Source organism: Molossus molossus, unplaced genomic scaffold (assembly GCF_014108415.1).
Source record: "Molossus molossus isolate mMolMol1 unplaced genomic scaffold, mMolMol1.p scaffold_m16_p_21, whole genome shotgun sequence".
Taxonomy (NCBI): Eukaryota; Metazoa; Chordata; class Mammalia; order Chiroptera; family Molossidae; genus Molossus; species Molossus molossus.
In genome coordinates this window covers 22,432,902-22,453,021 of record NW_023425357.1, presented here as the reverse complement: position 1 = coordinate 22,453,021, position 20,120 = coordinate 22,432,902, and the positions used below count along the sequence as shown (strand labels likewise).

General features: G+C 47.6%; 1 protein-coding gene across 1 annotated transcript in view; it reads left to right on the top strand.

Annotated features, from left to right (window-relative positions):
• CDH13 (cadherin 13) overlaps positions 1-20,120 on the top strand; it is an 840,526-nt gene that overhangs the window by 732,136 nt on the left and 88,270 nt on the right. Inside the window, exons 10-11 of the mRNA XM_036275129.1 lie at positions 5,645-5,827; positions 11,049-11,302. Of these exons, the coding sequence (XP_036131022.1) occupies positions 5,645-5,827; positions 11,049-11,302 (437 nt within the window). The remainder of the gene's footprint in view (positions 1-5,644; positions 5,828-11,048; positions 11,303-20,120) is intronic.

Below are 20,120 nucleotides of genomic sequence, written 5' to 3'. Positions count from 1 at the left end.
TTGCATTTATTGGGGTGACATTCGTTAATAAAATTATAGGTTTCCAGTGTACAATTCAATAATACATCGTCTGTATATTGCATTGTGTGTTCACCACCCCAAGTCAAGTCTCCTCCCATCAGCACTTACCTCTCTCAACGCCCTTTCCCTCTTGAAATCACCTCATTTTACATTTTTAAATATTTTACATTATATTATAGGTACTGTTATATATAAAGTGAATATGAACATTAAGTGCATGCTGGGGGAAAAAATGTGCTCCTATGTTTTCTTCTAAAAGTTGTGTTGTCTTACCTTTCACAGTTGTGTTTGGTGTGAGGTAGGGGTCCAGATTCAATGTCTTCTCCACAGGCAGATCCAGTTGACCCAGTACCACTTATTGAAATGCCCATTAGCTAGAAACAAAATTATGTCTAAATATAAAAGCCTCCATAATTGGCCACAGGTGCTGCCTTGGATATATGACAGTGGAGAAATGGTAAGAAACATATTTGTCTACCTGTGCCATAGGTCATGAAAACACATAAAGAAACGGGGTGGCGGGAGGGAATATGTCTGTCCACTGAGCTCTGTGCCCCGACGGGAGAGAGTGTCCTTCTCATTTTCTGCTAGGTTTGCTATGCCTGTAAGAGATGCGTAATGAATAATTATTAAAACTCATTCTGGCATCTTTCCATCCTGGGATGAATCCTAATCACAGATAAGAGGAAATTGGGTATCTACTACAGCTCTCGCTTCTAAATGTGGGCGCCACAGGTTAACATCATGTGCGTTGGCCATAAAGGGCCTGTTGTTAGAGCAAGACGAGAATAAGTAAACAGGTGAGTGTCAGGTATACATATAACTGAGAAGGAAAGAACTTCTTCCACACCAATCCAGAGAAAGGAGATACTACATATGTAACTACATTATGGGGCAGACTTAATGAGAACAGAAAGAATCACAGGGGTTTAAGTCATATTCTCCAGTTTCTAAGAATTTCATATGATACAGAATAAAATCCATCATCGTCATAGTCATCACTAACAAATATGTATTTCTTACCCAATGCCAGACATTGTGCCAAAGTCCCTGAAAGTATTATCTTATTTACATCAATCACAGTTCCTACCCACTAGAGATTATTTTTTTTTCTAAAATTCTGTATCCTTTCCTTAAATATAGACTTATAAAAGAGTTTGCAAGTTAAATTTCTAATGATCTTACCCTATTATCCTCACAAACAGAAATTCATGTTTATCAAACTTTCTGGAAACTTATTTTTTAATATTCCAAAGCCAGGGTCCAGATGACTACGTCCCAGATGCTCCACGAAACCTCAGGGTTGACCGCTCATGAACTTGAACTCCTCTCAAGTATTCAAGCTTGCAAATGTCCAGTCCCTTAGAGTCACCCACTGTCATTTCTTCCCCGTGTGCAGCTTTCTAGTCTGCTAACCATTAGTTTCATCATCCACGTTAACCTTAACCTGGAGACCAACCCTTTGCTCTGTGAGGAAGGCCATTGGTGTATAATAAAATGCAAGTCCCTCGTTCCCCTGCTGATGGAGGACCTTTGTGGCAAGTCCAGGCAGGCTCTTCATAAACGTCCATCACAAAACTCACTCCACCTTGTCAAAGAAAGAAGAATGAAATAGCTAAGTTCTGAATTTAGAAGAGAGAGCCAATGAGCCTCAGTATGTCCCAAGCCAATTGCCACACTGATTATGTAAAAATGTGTGTTGCTTCTGGTACTTGATTTGCCACACAGTTTAACAGAAAAGTAACTTTATCTATTTTTCCAATTAAAGGAAGCAATGTTACAATCAATATTTTCTCCTTCTCTGGTGTGGTAAATTAATGTCTGTCTATTGTTTTTAAATCACAAAGTGAGCATTGCTATAGAAATATAAAATGGTACTATTTCATTTTAATCTATTTAATTTTCCATTCTTGAATTACATAATGGGGTTAAAACATTGAATAGAATTAATAGAATGAGTATTTAATTAAGCAATAATGAGTTTCTAAATGGATGCTCAAGGAAACTGGCTTTATAGTTTATGCAAGAATCAGATAATGGTCTTAAAGACTATAATAATTGTGTTGAATGTTTTCTATATTTAAAGATTTTTTTTTTTCCTGAATTCTCTCAGGAGTAGATTTAAACATACTCCAGTTCCTTGATTAGACTACACTTTGTTTTTGAAAGTAAATTCCAAACGCCTTTCTATGGCCCGCAAGGCCCTGCGGAGTCTGGTTCTCTCCTGCTCCGACAGCAAACATTCTCCCAGCCCTCACCTGCGCCCCGGCTTCAGCACAGCCCCTCTGCCCGCAAGTGCGCCCTGGCCCTCCCTCCCCTGGCCTTCGCACCTGCTGCCCCACTGCTGGGATGCACTTTCCCTTTCACTACCGCCTCCTCTCCTTTCCGCTCCCAGGGAGTTCTGACGGCCCTCCCGTCTGGGTCAGGGGCCCTCCACCTCTCGCCTTCTCCAAGGAACTGTTATTTCTCTCCTAGCGCCTAACACATTTTTACAATTATACATGTGCCGCGTCTGTTTTTAAACTACTGTATTTCTAGAGCATAATACCAAATGGTACCTGGCACGCAGAAGCTATCTCACTAATATGTGTTGTCTGGCTGATTGGAAGATGGATGGGTGGATGAATGATGAATGGATGGAGGATGGAGGAAGGATGGGAGGGAGGGAGGGAGGGAGGGAGGGAGGGAGGGAGGGAGTTGGATTGATGGAGGGAGGGAAGAAGAGAGGATGGATGGATGGATGGATGGGTGGATGGGTGGATGGTGGGTGGGATGGGTGGATGGTGGGTGGGTGGTAGGTAAATGTGTCTACATTTCTACATTACTACATCCAAGGACATGTTAGGGCCACAACACATACTTTGAGAATTTTTAGAACAATACCTCCTTCTCATTCTACTTGGATTCATTTGCTCACACACTAAAAAGGTATCCAGTACCAGCCCCTTTGGTAGGTTCCATAGACATGAAAAAAAGTTTCTTGGATGATGCTTCATAGGCTTGTCTTACTTAGACATGACCTGAACATTAATCTTACAAATTGACTCATTTATTCACTCATTCGTTCATCCATCCACCAGATTTTCACATGTCTAACCCTGAGATATGTACCGGGGGTCAGGACTGAATGAACTCCCCATCAGTGCCATAGGTATAGTGACTAAGGTTCTAAAATCAATTTTAAAAAAATAATTTTTAGGGTCAAAGACTATTTTAATTGTTCCCTCATTAGGGGAAAAAAATGACATTTTTAAAGCCTATGAAAACATATTATGGTAGGAGGGGCCAAAGAAGGTAAAAGTGCCCAAGGTCCACAAAAGTCATAATGCAGCCCTGCAGAGAACAAGAGAGATCAGTCCATTCCCTACCTTCCCAGGACATTCAGGGAAGTGGCAGCATCAGGCACCAGTCCCTCTTAGTCTCACCCCTGCGTAGCTTGACCCCTTCCCATTTCCTCTTAGCCCTCGCCTTTGATGCCCAAATCCACTTCCGATACTTAAGACCATTCATTCATTCAGCAAGTATCTACTGAGTCCCTTCTATGCACCTACACGGTGCTCAGGGCTGGAGACAAAGCCGTATGCAAGACAGATGTACATAGAGCCCTAGCTTCCTCAAATCACCACCTGTTCTTATAGCCTACGTCTTAGCCATGTGACACTCACCTGCTCTGATGACGCAATGTCTCACTTAGGTACTGGAGGTGACAGCATGTCTACCTGACTGATGGCTTCCAGCCTCCTCTCTCTAGTCTTAGCACTCCCCACCCCCGAGGAATTGTCTACCTGGTGTTCTAAGGTACAGGTATCAAGAGCCACCAAGACAGGCTATGAGCTGAGGTCTGCTGTGATCAGCAGGGACAGAGAACTAGTCCTCTGAGTTTGGACCACCCAGGGTGAAGGACTGGCATAAGCAATGTGGACCCTGAGTGGGCATGAGGAATAGAACCTGTTGAAAGCAAAGATTACTGGGATCCAGGAAACCTGGAGCTGACCATTGATTCACTAAACAGCTTTGGATAAGCCTCTTCCTTCCTTCCTCCTGTTCCTGTATCTTCATCCGCTCCTGGACACATGGTGGACAATGGGAGTTGGTTGCAGCCCTCCTTCCTGCTGAGCCCAGAAGCACTGTGGGCCACTCAACACTGAGCTCAAGTAGCCTCGCCAATACCCAAGGCTGGCTCTTTCATTGACAACTCTGTCATCCTTGAACTTGGACTCCATCATGCTTCTCACCTTGAGTTTCATAGGAGAATTATGCTGGCAGGTTAAGAAAATACTAATCCCAGGCCTTACCGCAGACCAACTGAACTGGAATAAGACCCTAGGACCCAGGTTTCATGGTTTTGTTTTCTTCTTTTGTTTTTGAAAAGCTCCTGAAGAGCTTCTCATGGGTAGACAGGGCTGAGGACCACCAGTTTAGAGTTCCAGCTTGGGAATTCCGTGACTTCCATGAGGAAGAGGGAAGAGATACAAGATAGGACTTACTTAAACAAGAATCAGAGGAATCGGGCCAAAATAATTTCCCTGGAGCTGGATCTACAGGAGAGCATCCTCCATGCGCCCCCTCATACCAGCTACCTTTCATCCTGGGTGCATGTTCTAAGAATTTCCCATCTCCCCTGTTATGGAAGAGAAACAACTCACCCAGGTTTGCTGAGGTGTGATAGGCAAATTAGTTCCCATCCACTCTCCATACCCCAAGGCATCAAGATTAAGGGTTATGATTAATGATTTGCAAGTCAATTAATCAGCCGCTGCTTTCGAAACCTCATTTCTCAAATTACTTCCTTTGTACACAAAAGCTTTTTGATGTCATCTCACTGTGTCTAGACTTGCTTTCCTACTAATTGAAATTCCAAGATATTTCTTCTTCTTGTCAGCTTATTGGTATTACTTGTTTGTAAAATATTTGCAAATGGATTACTATTCACCTGTACTGTGTCAGAGGTAAATGCCAAAACAATACTTTATGCTTCTGGCTAAAGGAATGCACTAATGATAGCTTGTGAAATTCTCTATCTATGGGAAAGCCAATTTTTCATTTATTGATTTATTTCCACCACACCTACTTGCAACAAGTATTGGAGATGTATTACAATAAAAACACAGGTACAACAAGGCCTCAAACAATTGATTTATATGTTTCCTTAGAAGATAGGTTTTTTGTTGTTTTTTTTTAAATCACGCTAGTTGGGTGCAAGGGGTGGGAAGGATGGAATTGGCTTCCTTCGTTGGTGAAGATGGTACGGTTTGGGCTCTGAGTCAAACATGGAGTTCAGTTCCAGTCCTGCACTGATGAGCCATGACACTGGCTATCTGGTCACCTTTTTCTAGGGTAGGTGAGGCCCCAGACACTAGGCTGCTCCATGTGGTGACTCGGGGACCCAAACCCCTTCTCTCTTGTGGCTCAACCCTCCTCCTGGGCTCTTGTGATTGTCTACATTCAGGTAGATAAGAGAAGAGACACCACTTCCCCATCATAAGCTCCCTATGACATTATTTATTATTAAATGAGATGATATGGTAATGTACCCCATAGAGGCATATGGTTAAGAGTTCCATAAATGGTCTTTCCGATGTTTTCTCGAAATGGGAAGAGTAACCGTCTGCTTTGTTTGCAGTTTCAAGCCACAGTTGAGGAAGGAGCTGTGGGAGTTATTGTCAACTTGACCGTTGAAGACAAGGATGACCCCACCACGGGCGCATGGAGGGCTGCCTACACCATCATCAATGGAAACCCTGGCCAGAGCTTCGAAATCCACACCAACCCTCAAAACAATGAGGGGATGCTTTCCGTGGTCAAGGTAAAGGTGCTGCCCTTGGCTCTTCCCTCCGCATGTGCGTGCTGAGGGCCCACGGTGGGGCGTCTGGCCTCATTGCATGGGGAATGTCCAGGATAAGTCAGCCTAGTCTCTCCCTCCTAAAATTAAAAAGAAAAAGGCTCAGCCCTGGCCAGTTTGGCTCAGCAGTTAGAGCGTTGGCCCACGGATCAATGAGTCATGGGTTCAATTCCGGTCAAGGGCACAAGGGCACGTACCTCGGTTGCGATTCATCCCCAGCCCTGGTTGGGGTTGTGCAGGAGGCAGCCACTCGATGTGTCCCTTTCACGTCAATGTTTCTCTCTCTCTCCCTCTCTCTCTCTCTCTCTCTCTCTCTCTCTCTTTCTCTCTCTCTCCCCCCCCCGTTTTTCTCCCTCCCACTCTATCAGAAGAAAAAAATGGAAAAATGTCCTCAGGTGAGGATAAACAAAGAAAAAGGCTCATGGCTTAAAGGTGTGCTCATATCCTCACAGCTATGAAACCAACGTCTTACAGGTTCCACAGAACTCAAACATAGGTGTAACCTTAAAAAAATCCAAACTTAATTTTTAAATGAAATTCTCCAGGTGTTTAATAGTGAATTATCAAAAATATGCAAAAATACAACGTGTGAAGATTTTTGAAAAGATCTACGCTCGACATGGGGATTATTACCTTGCTTCTTCATCTCTCTTAGCAGAGGCTCAGTTATCCCTTAGAAACAGGAGATAATTACAGCCACGGGCTAATCCTCGGTGAGAAGCCTCCTGCTGGCGCTGCTGCCCAGCGTGCTGACCCTCTCTGGTTGCAGGTGGCACACGGAGAGAATTCGATAATGAATGCCAAGCCCCAGGCTCCAGCAAGAGCTCCAGAAACGCTGGGTGGGGGCAGAACGTTCTGGCCATCTCAGGGTCCGAGGAGAAGGGTTTTCACTCCCTCCCACTCTCTCTGGGAAGTTCGGGAAAGAGCTTCTGCCAGACCAGCACATTCATCAGAACAGCTTCTTTTCTGGTGGGTGGAGCCTTTTGCCTCCAAAGCGGAGAATAATCCTATTTATAGTCATTGTAGCCATGGACAAAGCAGGAGCATTGCTTCCTACTCTGTGTGCCCTTGGCCAAGAATCCTAAGTATGTGTCCTGTGCCTCAGTTTCCTCGTCTGTAAAACGAGGGCGATAATACCATCCTCCTCTTGGGGCTGTTGTGAGGAATCCGTGAGGTAACATCTCGGACAGGGCGGCATTAGCACCTGTGTGCATGTCCTGAGGCTGCTGTGATGGATGACCACACACTGGGCGGCTCAAACATGTACATGTGTTCTTACACTTTGGGGAGCCTGAACTCCAAATCCATTTAGCAGGGCCTTTGTTGCAGGGCTGGGTCCTTCTGGAGGCTCGAGGGCGGGTCTTGTCCAGCTCCTGCAGCCGCCTGCATCCCTGGCTCACGACCCCTTGCTCCACCTCACGGCCAGCAGCACAGCAGCTTCGCATCTGTCTGACTCTGTCCCTCTGCTTTTGTCGTCACAGCTAATTCTTCCTTTGACTTTCCTGCCTCCCTCTTTTAAGGACCTTTGTGATGATATTGGGCCCCTGTGGATAAGCCAGGATCACCTCCCCATCTCAAGGTCCATAGCTCAATCACATCTGCGAGTCCCTTTTGCCATCTAAGGCAACATAGTCACAGGCTGCAGGGATTAGAACGACAGACATTGGAGGGGTCATTATTCAGCCTATTGTGGGGCCATATAAACAATGACACCCACAAAGCTCCGCGGTGCCCCTGAGGGCAGAGCCATTAAGGACTGAGATCTTGGACAGCTTCCAGCTTGCTCCAGGGCATGGGCTCTGGGTCCCTCCCAAGCCTGCCCTTTCTGGTACCTCATCCAAATGACCCTCAAATGTTTGCCTAGAAAGAGCAGCCTCTGGGTCCCCTCAGTTCTTCTTCCCTAATAACACGTGCAAAGGCAGAGTTGTTAGGAGACCCTGACCCTGCAAAGCTGTGAAAGTCCAAAGGACACAGCCACTGGCCGTCCTCTCCAGCCAGCCCTAGAACTATAGAAGGCGTCAGGCAGTTTCCCAGGCCTGCGAAGCTTGGGTAAATGTCCTGGAGGAGTGCAGTTTTCCAGGCACATGCTTCTGTTCGCACAGCGCTGTGCCTCTGAAACGTCAGCGCGTAGGAGCGTCACCCGGAATACTGGTCAAAATGCAGGCCAGGCCATGCCTGCTGCATCAGAGCTCGCGGGAGCGGGGCCCCAGGTGCTGCTGGTGTTCACGGAGCACAGCCCTGTGGGTGAGGACTGCCGCAGAAGGAGAAGCTTCCACCTGCTGACTCCTGGGGATCCGGTGCCCACGGAGCGTGGGGTCTGCCCGGGCTTGGGTTTTGGGTTTTTCTAGTGAGTGGACTTCCTGTGCTTCAGAATCAGAATGGAGACTCGCCTCCCTTCAGCTGCCTGCCCCGTGAATTCCCACAAAGGCCTTGCACTCTCTCTGCTTCTCAGCACACCAAGGTCAGAGCCCGGGACAGCCTCCTAGAGGCAGGCCTGGCCACGCTCCTGCACTCTCTGCTCCACCAGCAGCCTGGTGCATTAGTGAGGAATGCTTTCAGCTGCAGGTCACAAAATGCCAGGCTGATAGTGGCTTAAGTAATAAAGAAAATGTAATGATCTCCATAAGTAAACAAAGGTAGGGCAGTCTAGGATTGGCTGGCAACTCAAAGTGTCAGAGAGACAGCACAGGACAGTGTAGATGCTGCTGGCTTTTTCCTCATGGGCACAAAATAACTGCCAAAGCCCCAGGCATCACATCTTCCCAGAGCTGTGGTGCAAGACAGGAAGCAAGAAGGCAACTAGGCGAGAGAGAGAACTAACTCTTGTGTGCCCCTATCTTCTCATTGGGGAAGAAACTATTTTTCTACGGGTCACCCAGACAGTTTTTTTATGACATGTCATTGGCAAGTTGACACGTGTCCACCCTCAACTGCAAGGGGGGCTTCTGCAGTAAGAGGTGGGAAGGTAGTTCTGCCCTAACCAGCCAGCAGCCGGCGCACTGAAGAACCAGAGGAAGTCGGGACTCTGTGGTCTGCAGGGCAGTCCGGTCTCCCTACGGACCAAATCCTCCTGGTTCTGGTAAATGAGCCCCAGTTTCCTCTGGAAAACCTTCTGGTCAGAAACAGCGTTTATTGCTTTGTAACCCTGTTTCAAAATGTCAGCGTCATTCTTCCAGCCAAATATAATCCACCTGCGTTTTAAGTCTGTTTTGTCTTTTGTCCACAGAGGAGAGGGAAACATCAATAAGCAGGCATCCCTGATGCCCTAACCCGTCAGACTTCAACATCAATGTTAGATTACTTTCAAATCCCCTTCCAGACAGCAACCCCCTGCTCCTTCACCCTGCCTGTGTGGGCCAGCTTTTCCAGCCTTTGAATCCCCAGGACAGCGGTCCACACCCTCTCCCGACGCTTGATGAAGTATTCATGGAGCTGGATCTCTGTAACTTAGTTGTAAGCATTTTCCGTTTCCTGCCCTCCCCGCCACAGACCCTACACCAGACAAGTCATATCAATAGGGTCAGAGGCCCGAGACAACAGAAGGCTTGTCAATCCCACATGACCCAGGGCAGGGACCCAGCGTTTCCCCAGCTCTGGGTGCACAGTCCCCGGGCATCGCACAACCAGGACTGCTCCCTGCACTGTGGAGGTGAACGGGAGAGAGGTGCTGCTGCAGGACAGCCAGCCTGCACCCCAGCCTGCACACCACTCTCTGCACCCCTCTCAGGCCATTGCTCACAAATCCACGCCTGGGCAGCAGCATCCCCGGGAGCACACAGAACAGCCAGGCGAAGGCAGGGGCTCTAGAGCCCTTTCCACATTCTTCTTTCTCACCATCTTAACAGCTTGTCCTTAGATCAGACTCGACCAATCTCTGCGTGAAACGTCCAACACGTATCATCTGCCCCAATCTGTACGACAGTCCTCTGACCTGGGACTTGACTGGGAGGGGCGGTGATGGGCTGATGGTCCGATAAGTCCTATAGTCATTAACATCAGGGCCAGGACTTGACCCCGACCCCTCTTGTATTTGGGAGCGAAGATGACGCTTTCACCTAAGTCCATTGCTTCAGCTGGACCAGCGGCCCCAGGCAGGTGGAGGGCAGGGTCACAGCCACATCACATGTAGAAATACCTCCTGCTGTGGCAGGCTGTCTGCTATCTCATCAGGGCTGCTCACTGATCCTGAGAGTGGGACAGTCCACCCTTGTGTTGGACTGTCCTGGACACGGCTGTGTGTCTCGTATCCCTGCTCCTGCCCAGTACATGTCCAGAGAGCCCCCAAGCCATGGCAACCATCAAAAATGCCCCCTCATATTTTCAAACACCCGCAGGTGGGAAAGGGCCCAGCGGCTTAGCCCCCTGTGTCTCAGCCTCTGGAATTATTTTCCTGCACGACGCCCTCATGGAAAATGCGTACCTGTGCCAGAAAGTGCTGTGGCCACCCCAGCCCTTCGACCACGTGGCGAGCAGGGGACACATTAGAAAAGGAACCTTGGTTTGCCATTCCCATGAGATCTCTCTGTGCCAGCGGCAGGGTTACTGTGGAGCTGACGAAGCTTCACCTCGTCCACCTGAGCCCCCACGCGTGTCGGAGTTGTGGAGTTAGAGTTTACAGGTGGGAAGTCCATGAGTCGCCTAAAGACATCTGAGAAGGGAGGCCCCAGGTCTCTGAAGTTCACTACTGAGTAATGCGTTGCCATTTCTTTCTCAATCTCAAAGGAATAACAATATTCATACCTAAATTTGTGTCTATATATTTCATATTTTTTTCTTTCTTTCTTTTTTTTATCCTCCCCCAAGGACATTTTTGCATTTATCTTCAGATAGAGTGGAAGGTGGAGAGAGAGAGAGAAACATTGACGTGAGAGAGACACATCGAGTGGCTGCCACCCACACAACCCCACCAGGGGCCGGGGACAAACTGCAACCGAGGTACGTGCCCTTAGCGGGAACTGAACCTGGGTCTCTCTGGTCCGCAGGCCGACACTCTAACCGTTGAGCCAAACCGGCCAGGGCCAGATTCTTTTTCTTAAAGAGGACCCCGCATTGCATAAAACTTAGCCCAGAAAGCCTGGATCCATCCCTGAACATCCACCCCTGTTCGTGGGACGTCAGAGAAACTTGATGCCAAAGGGTCCGCCCTGTGGGTCCCACACGCTGAGTCCCTCTCTCTGCGTTCCAGCCTCTGGACTACGAGATCTCCGCCTTTCACACCCTGCTGATCAAAGTGGAAAATGAGGACCCGTTGGTCCCTGACGTCTCCTACGGCCCCAGCTCCACGGCAACCGTCCACATTACTGTCCTGGATGTCAACGAGGGCCCCGTTTTTTACCCCGACCCCATGATGGTGACCAGGCGGGAGAACATCTCCGTGGGCAGCGTGCTGTTGACGGTGAACGCCACGGACCCTGATTCCCTGCAGCACCAAACCATCAGGTGGGTGAGCGGCCCCGTAACCAGAGACGGGAGGCAGGCATGCGTGGCTTTTCTTTTCTGGTCTGAGGGCTGGTTGTCAGGAGCAAACTACCATTAAATTAGACTTGTTAACGAGCTGGGTGAGTGGGAGGTACGTGTCATAAGAGTTGTCAGCTGGAGGCGCCAGGGGACAAGGTTTGCTAAGTGGGGACTCTGCCCCCGCACCTGATTCCCAGCAGCCGACCAGACCTTGTAGAGAGTGGCTTGGGGCCGTGTTCCCGAATGACCAGAGGTGTCTGCCAGCGCCCAGCACAGTCCCCAAAGGGAGAGAGAAAGGAACACCATATATGGCCCCATGAATCTCAGACACTTGCCCTACTTTAGTGTTACACAACTTTATGAGCAAGGCATTGGCCAACTCCAGGTACGGAGAAGCGTCGTATGAATTCAGAGTGGTTCAGTACCTTGCTCAAGGCTGCCCAGCTTAGTAGCAGAGGAATCGGGATGAAAATAGGACAATCTGACCAGTCTGTGCTCTGGTCACTTCTACGGATTCTGAACTGTCAGAAAGGGAAGGGGCAGACCTTGCCTAGTATTTAGAAATGGACCGTCAGGGTTGGGTTTTTGACGGATGAGTGGCAAGCCAAAGAAAAGAAGTCAAAACGTGCTTAGAAAGAAGGCATTTTCATAACGAGATTTAATTAAATGATCATTATCCACAGTGCATCTAATGTGAGTGAAGACAAGATGCCCTCGTTGCTACATTGTTTCACAATAAATAATCGGCACGCAGGTCCCAGGGCACGCTTATCTCTGCAAAAGAAAGTTATTAATCTTTCTCTTCCAAAATCTAATCTTCTCATCTGAGGTACAGATAATGAAGTATTAGACACACTTTTAATAAACATGTGTCTTATTTTCCTGATTTGAAACACCTGAAAATGTGCCATGGTCTCCACATCAGCCCCTTAACCGTGGAGCAAGCAGTCACAGACAAGCAGCAGAAATTACTTTTCAATCCCAAAAGGAGATTTTTTAAAAAAGTGTTATTGAATTTATTGGGGTGTCATTGGTTAACAAAATCATATAGGTTTCAAGTGTACAATTCTATGATGTGTCATCCATCTATTGTGTTCCCCAAACAAAATTATCTCTTTCTGTCACTGTTTTTCCTCCCTTTACCCTCTTCTTCCTCCTCCACCCCCCTTTCCGTCTGGTAATCACCATACTGTTGTCTGTGTCTGTGAGGTTTTGTTTGCTTAATCCCTTCACCTTCACCCAGTCCCCCAAACTCCCTCCCCTCTGACAGCGGTCAGTCAGTTTCCTATATGTGTCTGTTTGTATTTTGTTTGTTTATTTTGTTCCTTAGATTCCACATGTAAGTGAAATCGTGTGGTACTTGTCTTTCTCTGACTGGTTTGTTTTACTTAGCATAATACTCTCTAGGTCCATCCATGCGGTCATAAAAGGTAAGATTTCCTTTTTTTTTTTTTTTTTTTTTGTATGGCTAAGTAGTATTCCATTGTGTAAATGTACCACAGCTTTTTTATCGACTCACCTATTGGATGGATACTTGGGCTGCTTCCAAATCTTGGCAATTGTAAATAGTGCTGCTCTGAACATGGAGATGCGTATGGTCTTCGAATTAGTGTTTTGAGTTTCTTTGGATATATTTCCAGAAGTGGAATTACTGGGTCATAAGGCAGTTCCATTTTTAATTTTTTGAGGAAACTACACTATTTTCCACAGTGGCTGCACCAGTCTGCATTCCCACCAACGGTGCACGAGAGTCCCCTTTTCTCCACATCCTCTCCAGCACTTGCTGTTCGTTGATTTATTGATGCCACGTGGCCATTCTGACAGGTGTGAGGTGACATCTTACTGTGGTTCTAATTTGCATCTCTCTGACGATTAGTGATGTTGAGCATCTTTTCATATGTCTATTGGCCATCTTTTTGATCTCTTCGGAGAAGTGTCTTCAAATCCTTTGCTCATTTTTTAGTCGGATTGTGTGTTGTTTTTGCTTTTGAGTTGTATAAATTCTTCATAGATTTTGGATCGTTTGGACTTTAACAATAGGAGGTGGAAGAGAGAGAGGATGAATTTAAGTGGGGTTGGTGTCGCCGAACCCAGACTCTGCCATTGCTGTGCCTTGGGCGCTGCCAGACAAGAAGCTGTTCATGTGATGGGAAAGGTCACATCCCAGTGTCTGGGAGGAGAGGTCCCACTAGGGTGGGTCTGTCAGGGTTGTTTGTTTAAGACCAGCTTTAGTTGACTTAGGCAAAGGGAGAATTTGTTGGAAGATTCCACAGACCATTTATAGTCTTGAAGAATACGTTTAGAACCAGGCCCCAGACTGCAGAGGGCGCTGTTGGAGCTCTATGTAACGGGCAGAAGGGGATGACATGTCAGGGTCTCACAGGAGAAGGGACCACCTCCAGCCACTTCTCAGTGTCACTCCGCCCTTGGTTCACACGCCCAGGGGGTGAATCTGAGTTGCCTGAGCTGGACTCATGGGCCTCCTGCCTCAGGGCACCTTGAGAGTCAACAGAGGCGGTGTTCCCAGCTGCGGCTGCTCGCTACAGTGGGCGTCTGACAGAGGAGGGGAAGGAGGACTATAGTAACAGGACAGCCGCAGTCCCAGCAGACTGAGCCAGGGAACAGGACTGCGGGGGCGGCGGGGAGGGGGGGCTGGCAGGATCCAAGGCATGAGGGACATCAGGACAGGATTTGAGATGCGAAGAACAATGACCCAGTTACTGGAACCGGGGTACAAGGGTTCCCCATTGTATCCCGGTAGAATGTCGGTGGCCCCCACTACGTGACATGAGGTCAGAGGAACAATCCGTGAATTCCTTGAAGTGAGACGAGTGACAAGCAGGCATGCGGGCAGCTCCAAAGAGCCTCGTGCTTCTGCAGTTGGTCATCCCAGGTGCGACCCTCAGTGAGGCGCACATTGCCAGGACCCACCTCAGAGTGACTTGTGCCAAGAATGCATGCATTGGCCCACGTCACTGAGAAAGCCCATGGGGACTAGTGCATTCAGTGTGAGAATTCAGATGCTCAGAACAGATTCTTTCTCTGCCTCTTGGGTCTGCTCTTCCCTGGGTTGCCTTCATCCTCAGCCGTATCTGTGAGGCTGTGGGGAGATGAGATTATCAACAGTCTAGTTCCTGGGTCCTTCCAGCAAAAGGAGACCCCCAGTCAGTAGGACTAGCTCAAGGGCCTGGTCTGGATCTCACCGAGCCTATCAGGACACGTGCCCATCTCTGAACCAAACGAAATAGCAGGAGGGTGGCATGTGCCCGTGAGCAAGTCCTGGTACATAAGCCCACCATGGACCCCAGCCTCTAACCTCGATGGCCTGCAGTGATGGTTTCCCCAAGGAAGGCAGGAGGCTCTTCCCAGAAGATGGGAATGGAGGCTAAGTCTCCAGAAACCATGTAGAGCCACTGTGACCAACTTCACTTGTGTGAATCCTCAGAGAGCTGAGTGTTTCTCTGCAGCAGGTATGCCTAAGAGTTCTAGCATTTACAGATGGGCCTGGCTAAGCAGCTCTGGACAGATCTGCAGATCCTTTTCCAGTAAGTGTGTGTGTGTGTGTGTGTGTGTGTGACACACACTTCTCTCTGTGGCCTGGTTCCCACACACATTCCTTCCTGCTGGGATCCACAGTTGCTGGAAGCAACCCTTTCTCAGCATGGCAATGACTGAACCTCCTTCCCTTTTCCCTACCCTCTCTTCCCTCTCCCCTCCCCCTTCCCTCTCCCCTCCCTCCCTCCCCTTCCCTGCCCTCCCCCTTTCCTCTCCTGATGCTGGTTCTGAGCTCATCAAAAGCAGAAATAACATCACTGACAGGTTGAGCTATTGTCACAGGAACTCTTCTGGGAGAACAGGCTCATTAATTATTTGCAGTCTTTGATCCTGTACACTGAGAAGCAGTGTCCCTGGGGAGCTGCCTGTGCAGAGGGGGAGCAGGGCTGCAGGGAGGGGCCAGGCTGGGACACAGTCTTCTCATAATCTGCACTTGGCTCCCTGGATTTCTCAAAAACACACGATGGCCTTGTGAGTGGTGTTGTTATTGTTGCGTAATTAATGATTCTTCAGGGAGCGGGCATCGAAAGAGGGAAGAAATTTACACAGACAGCTCCTATTGTTATCTCAAAGCGAGCTCTGCATTCAGGTGACAAAGGCCCCCACAGAAAGATGCTGTCCAGCCGTCCGTCCCTAATGGGCTGATTCTCAGCAGTAGCTCTGCCTTGGGCTCCATGGACATGCAGGTTTTTGTGACTGTCCCTGCCTGTCTGTGATTTCGTGTATGTCCACACGACTTTCTCTGTTTCTCTCTCTGTGTTTGTGCCTGGTCCTCTGGGTATATCCTTTGCTCTCTCTGGGTTTTTTTTGTCTCCTTCTCTGTATTTCTGCGCCCTCTGCCCTTTCTCCCTCCCTCTCTCTGTCTACATTTGCATCTTCTTCTCCCTCTATGTCCATCTTTCTTTCCGTCTCTTGGCTATCTGTTCTTCTCTGTTTCAGGTTCTCTCTTCCTCACTCTCTTTCTCTCCTTCTCTGCTTCCAATCCTTCCCTCTTCTTTCTGCTTTACCCCCTCCCCATCCTCCTCCTCCCCACCCTCCTCCTCCCCATCCCCATCCTCCTCCCCATTCCCATCCTCCTCCTCCTCCTCACCCTCCTCCTCCTCTCCATCCTCTTCTTGCTCCTCCCCATCATTCTCGTCCTCCCCATCTTCATCCTCCTCCTCCTCCCCACCCTCCTCCTCCTCCCCACCCTCCTCCTCCTCCCCATCCTCCTCCTCCTCCTCCTCTCCATCCTCTTCTTGCTCCTCCCCATCATTCTCGTCCTCCCCATCTTCATCTTCCTCCTCCTCCCCACCCTCCTTCTCCTCCCCACCCTCCTCCTCCTCCCCATCCTCGTCCTCCTCCCCATCCTCCTCCTCCTCCTCTACCTCCACTTCTCTCTCCTTCTCCCTCTCTCCTCTTTCTTCCTTCTCTTTCTGTCTCTGTCTCTACCGCCCCCTCCCACTTCCCCATCTCTATTTATTTCTCTATCTTTATCTCATTCCACAATTTTCTGTGACTCAGCTTCAATAACCCCATTTCATCCCAAATGACTAACCAGACACTCAAGGCTTTTTAGCACAGTTGGAAATTCTCCACCTGACCAGGATCCTGACAGCCTGATTCTGTTCTGAAATGAGAAGTCACTTCCCCTTCCCCAGCCCCCACCAAACTTATGAAATCACTGCTAACCAATTCCTGGTCCCGGCCCGCGTCTCGTCATCTGTGATGAGAAGCACATCTCAGGCCCAGCTCCACCGCTGGCCTTGTGCGCTTTCTATCTCCCCAGGAACATTCAAATCAGCGAATGGCACCTCGATCCCTAGGAGCCTGTGACTCCAAAGACAGGAGGTGACCAGGCATCAGAGTGAATATTCTCACTAAAAGGCCTGGGCTATTAAAACGTGTTGCAAAGCAGGTCGCACTGTGCTCTTAACCGAATCGAAATGGACAGCAGTTGTCTACTGACGGACAAAATTCTTCTATTTCATAACTTGTAGCATCTTATCCTTATTATAAAGTGAATATTGGTCATGGAGGAAACTTTTAAAAAGGTAGTTAAACATAATAAAGATAATAAGAAATCTGTAATCATTCCACCCAAGGAAATTCTCCTTTAACATCATCACCATCATTCTTCTCCTCCTCCTCCCATCATGTCTGAGTACTCCTCTTATTTATGACCAAAACTGGCCCCCATTGTCCATCCCATTTCAGAACCTGCTATTTTTACTTCCTGGGACATGGTGGACAGCTTTCTTTCTTTCTTTTTTATTAATTTATTTTTGTTACAGATGTTTCTCCTTTTTCCTCATTGACACCCTCCTCCCCACCCCCGCACCCCATCCCCAGCTTTGCTGTCCATGTCCATCGGTTGTGCATACATGCGTATAAGTTCTGTGGTTTATCTCTTCCCTCCTCCCACCCCCTCTTCTGAGGGTTGTCAGTCTGTAACCCACTTCCACATCTCTGGGTCTACCCCATTCCTCAGACTGTTATGTTCATTATTCCACAAATAAGTAAGATCATGTGATATTTGTCTTTCTCTGTTTGGCTTGTTTCGCTTAGGACAATACTCTCCAGGTCCCTCCATGTCATGGTGGACAGCTTTCTATGTCAAGAAATAGTTGTTATTTTTAATCGCTGAATAGTATTATTCTATTACATGGATATGTTCATTAACTTACTCATTCCCTTACTGTTGGATATTTAGTTTCCAACTGTTGGCAGTTATTTAAGAAAAAGGTCAATGGGCATACTTGTAGCTAAATCGTTCAATGCATCATTAATTTTCTGAAAATACTTTGCTTGAGCAAATGTATTAATACTAATGCTTTTTGTCATATACCAAATTCTTTGGTTTTTTTATACCTGGGCAATTGAATTTATATTTTCCCTATGATTTAGAATGACATCATGATTAGAAAGGCATTCTCTGCTCCAAAGTCATTGGAATATTAGCATGCCCTGGGGCAGAGCTGGTGTGCACACCCTGTGCTCTCAATACATAATGACAAAGGACTAGGTCCCACCTCCCGGACAGAGCCTGGCCTCCACATACACACCCGAGGCAGGAACCAGGCACTTCTCCGTGGCATTGTGGAGTCTCTAATGAGGAGCAGGCTTGTGCAATTGAACTTGTTGGCTAATGAGTGTCAGAAAGAGCAGCACAGCCATAATTATGCACAAATGGCAATGAGTGCCTTTGCCCAACATTCTCCATGAATAACAGGAACTAACCTTTGCATCTTTGATTTGCTAATTTGGGGATGCACCCGGCAGCTCAATGATTTTGAATGGCCTGAGAAGGCTTATTTCATTCGCCTAACAATCAGGGGATTTCTGTGGAGGCAGCCAAGTAGCAATTTCTATCCCGAACATTTTTGCAGACAGGACTCGTCTTGTCCAGGATCTATAGTAAACAGCTCCGTGCCAGAGACTTCCGCCTCCATGCTGAACACAGCAGATGTATGTGGAGGAAAAATACTAGCCCTACCCATGCAAAATTACCTATCACTGCTCAACATTTTTTTTTGAAAGTATCATTCATCTAGGGAGCCCGTGTGTGTTGAGAAGCACTGTTTCTGTGAGGACTGAGTTTGGCTAAATATAAGAGGAAGATTCAAAATGATGGCAGCTCACAGAAGATGGAAGTTTGGTGTGTTTTTTTCCTCACATAAAATAAGTCTAGAGTAGGCACCGCAGTCCAGGGCCTGTATAGCTGTTCCACAAACCAGTCAGAGGCTCCTTCCTGCTTACCATTCCCCTCACCTCCAGGCTGGAACCTTCTTCCTCATGGTCCGTTGTGATGCTATTGCTCCAACCTTCGCTTCTACATTCCAGCAGCAGGGAGGGGAAAGGGGGAAGAAAACTGGTGACTCCTTTTTTTAAAGGAGCCTTCCTGCAAGTCAGCCCCATTTTTATTTCAATCTCATTGGCCAAAATTAGTCACATGGCCACACCTAGCTGCAAGGGATGCAGGGAGACATAATTATATCTTTACTAAAGAAGAAAGGAAGAGTAGCTGTTGTGAGGTAACTATAAGTATCTGCCACGGGGCTTGAACCTTTCTATGTAATAAAAAAAAAAAAAAAATACGGGTAAATTTTAAAAGATGAAAACGTGACATAACATCAGATTTTTACACAACCAAAATGATCGGTATTCGTGTTTCTAACGATGACTGCTCGAAAAAGGCGTGAGGATTATAGTTGTCCATTCATTCATTCACTAGATTCATTTAATGGTGTTTATTTAGAGCCCTGTGGGCTTGACACTGCTGGATGCTGTACATTCACTGTCCCCTGCCTCAGCTTCCAGGGAGCTTCTAGTTATAAGAGCAAGAGCATGGGCTGCAAATGACCATGCTCCCGGGAAAGAAGGAAGAGGAACAGAGGAAGGGAGACAGGTGAAGGAAGGAAGGAAATAAATGGTCCCTTTGGAAAGTAAGAACCAACGGCCCTCAGCTGGGGAGAAAGAACCAAGCAACAGAAATTGCTCATTTCCACGCATCGTAATGGTCTCGCTTGTCACCAGGCTCCTGAAGTCCCCAGAAACCCCACTATGCCCATGCTTTTGTGCCAGTCTCTGCCTCCTGGAACTGGGTCCAGACCGAACGAGGCAAAAATGTCCGCAACCCCTTAGAGACGCACTTTGAGAAGGATGATAATAATGCTGCTAGTACTACTACTAAAATGCCTAACATTTTAATAGGAAAGTTTGCCAAACACTGCCACTGAAGTCTTTGAATTTTCACAACCATTCTGCGAATGAGAAATCCTCAGTCTCCCTTTTTGCTGATGAGGAAAGTGTCACCTCTCTGAGCCTCAGCTTATGGAAGGAAAACATGCGAGTGAGGTGTGCAGAGGCCGCGATGGGGACTCCTGGTGCTTCATTGGCTGCCACTGGTCCAACCCTGTGCATCCTTCTGATGCTGGATGAGGCATGACCTCCACAGGTGGGCTATAATGACCTTCAGACTATGCTCCCAGGACTTTCTGAGCATCGAGTATAACCCCCGTAACACTTTACTGTTACTCCTGACTTCATTGTCCGTCTTCCTGCTCAGTTTCAGGCTCTATGAGAGTAACAGTCATATTTATCACTTTCTGACAAAGCACCAGGGCTTCATCAGCACCATTTAATTAAATAAGCACTCTAGGCCCAGCACCGAGACCATCCAACCTTCCAGGGACTACAAAACTGTCAGGGACTGGAACATGTAATCAATCTATTATCTCCAAAATTTGAAAACAGCAACATTGAA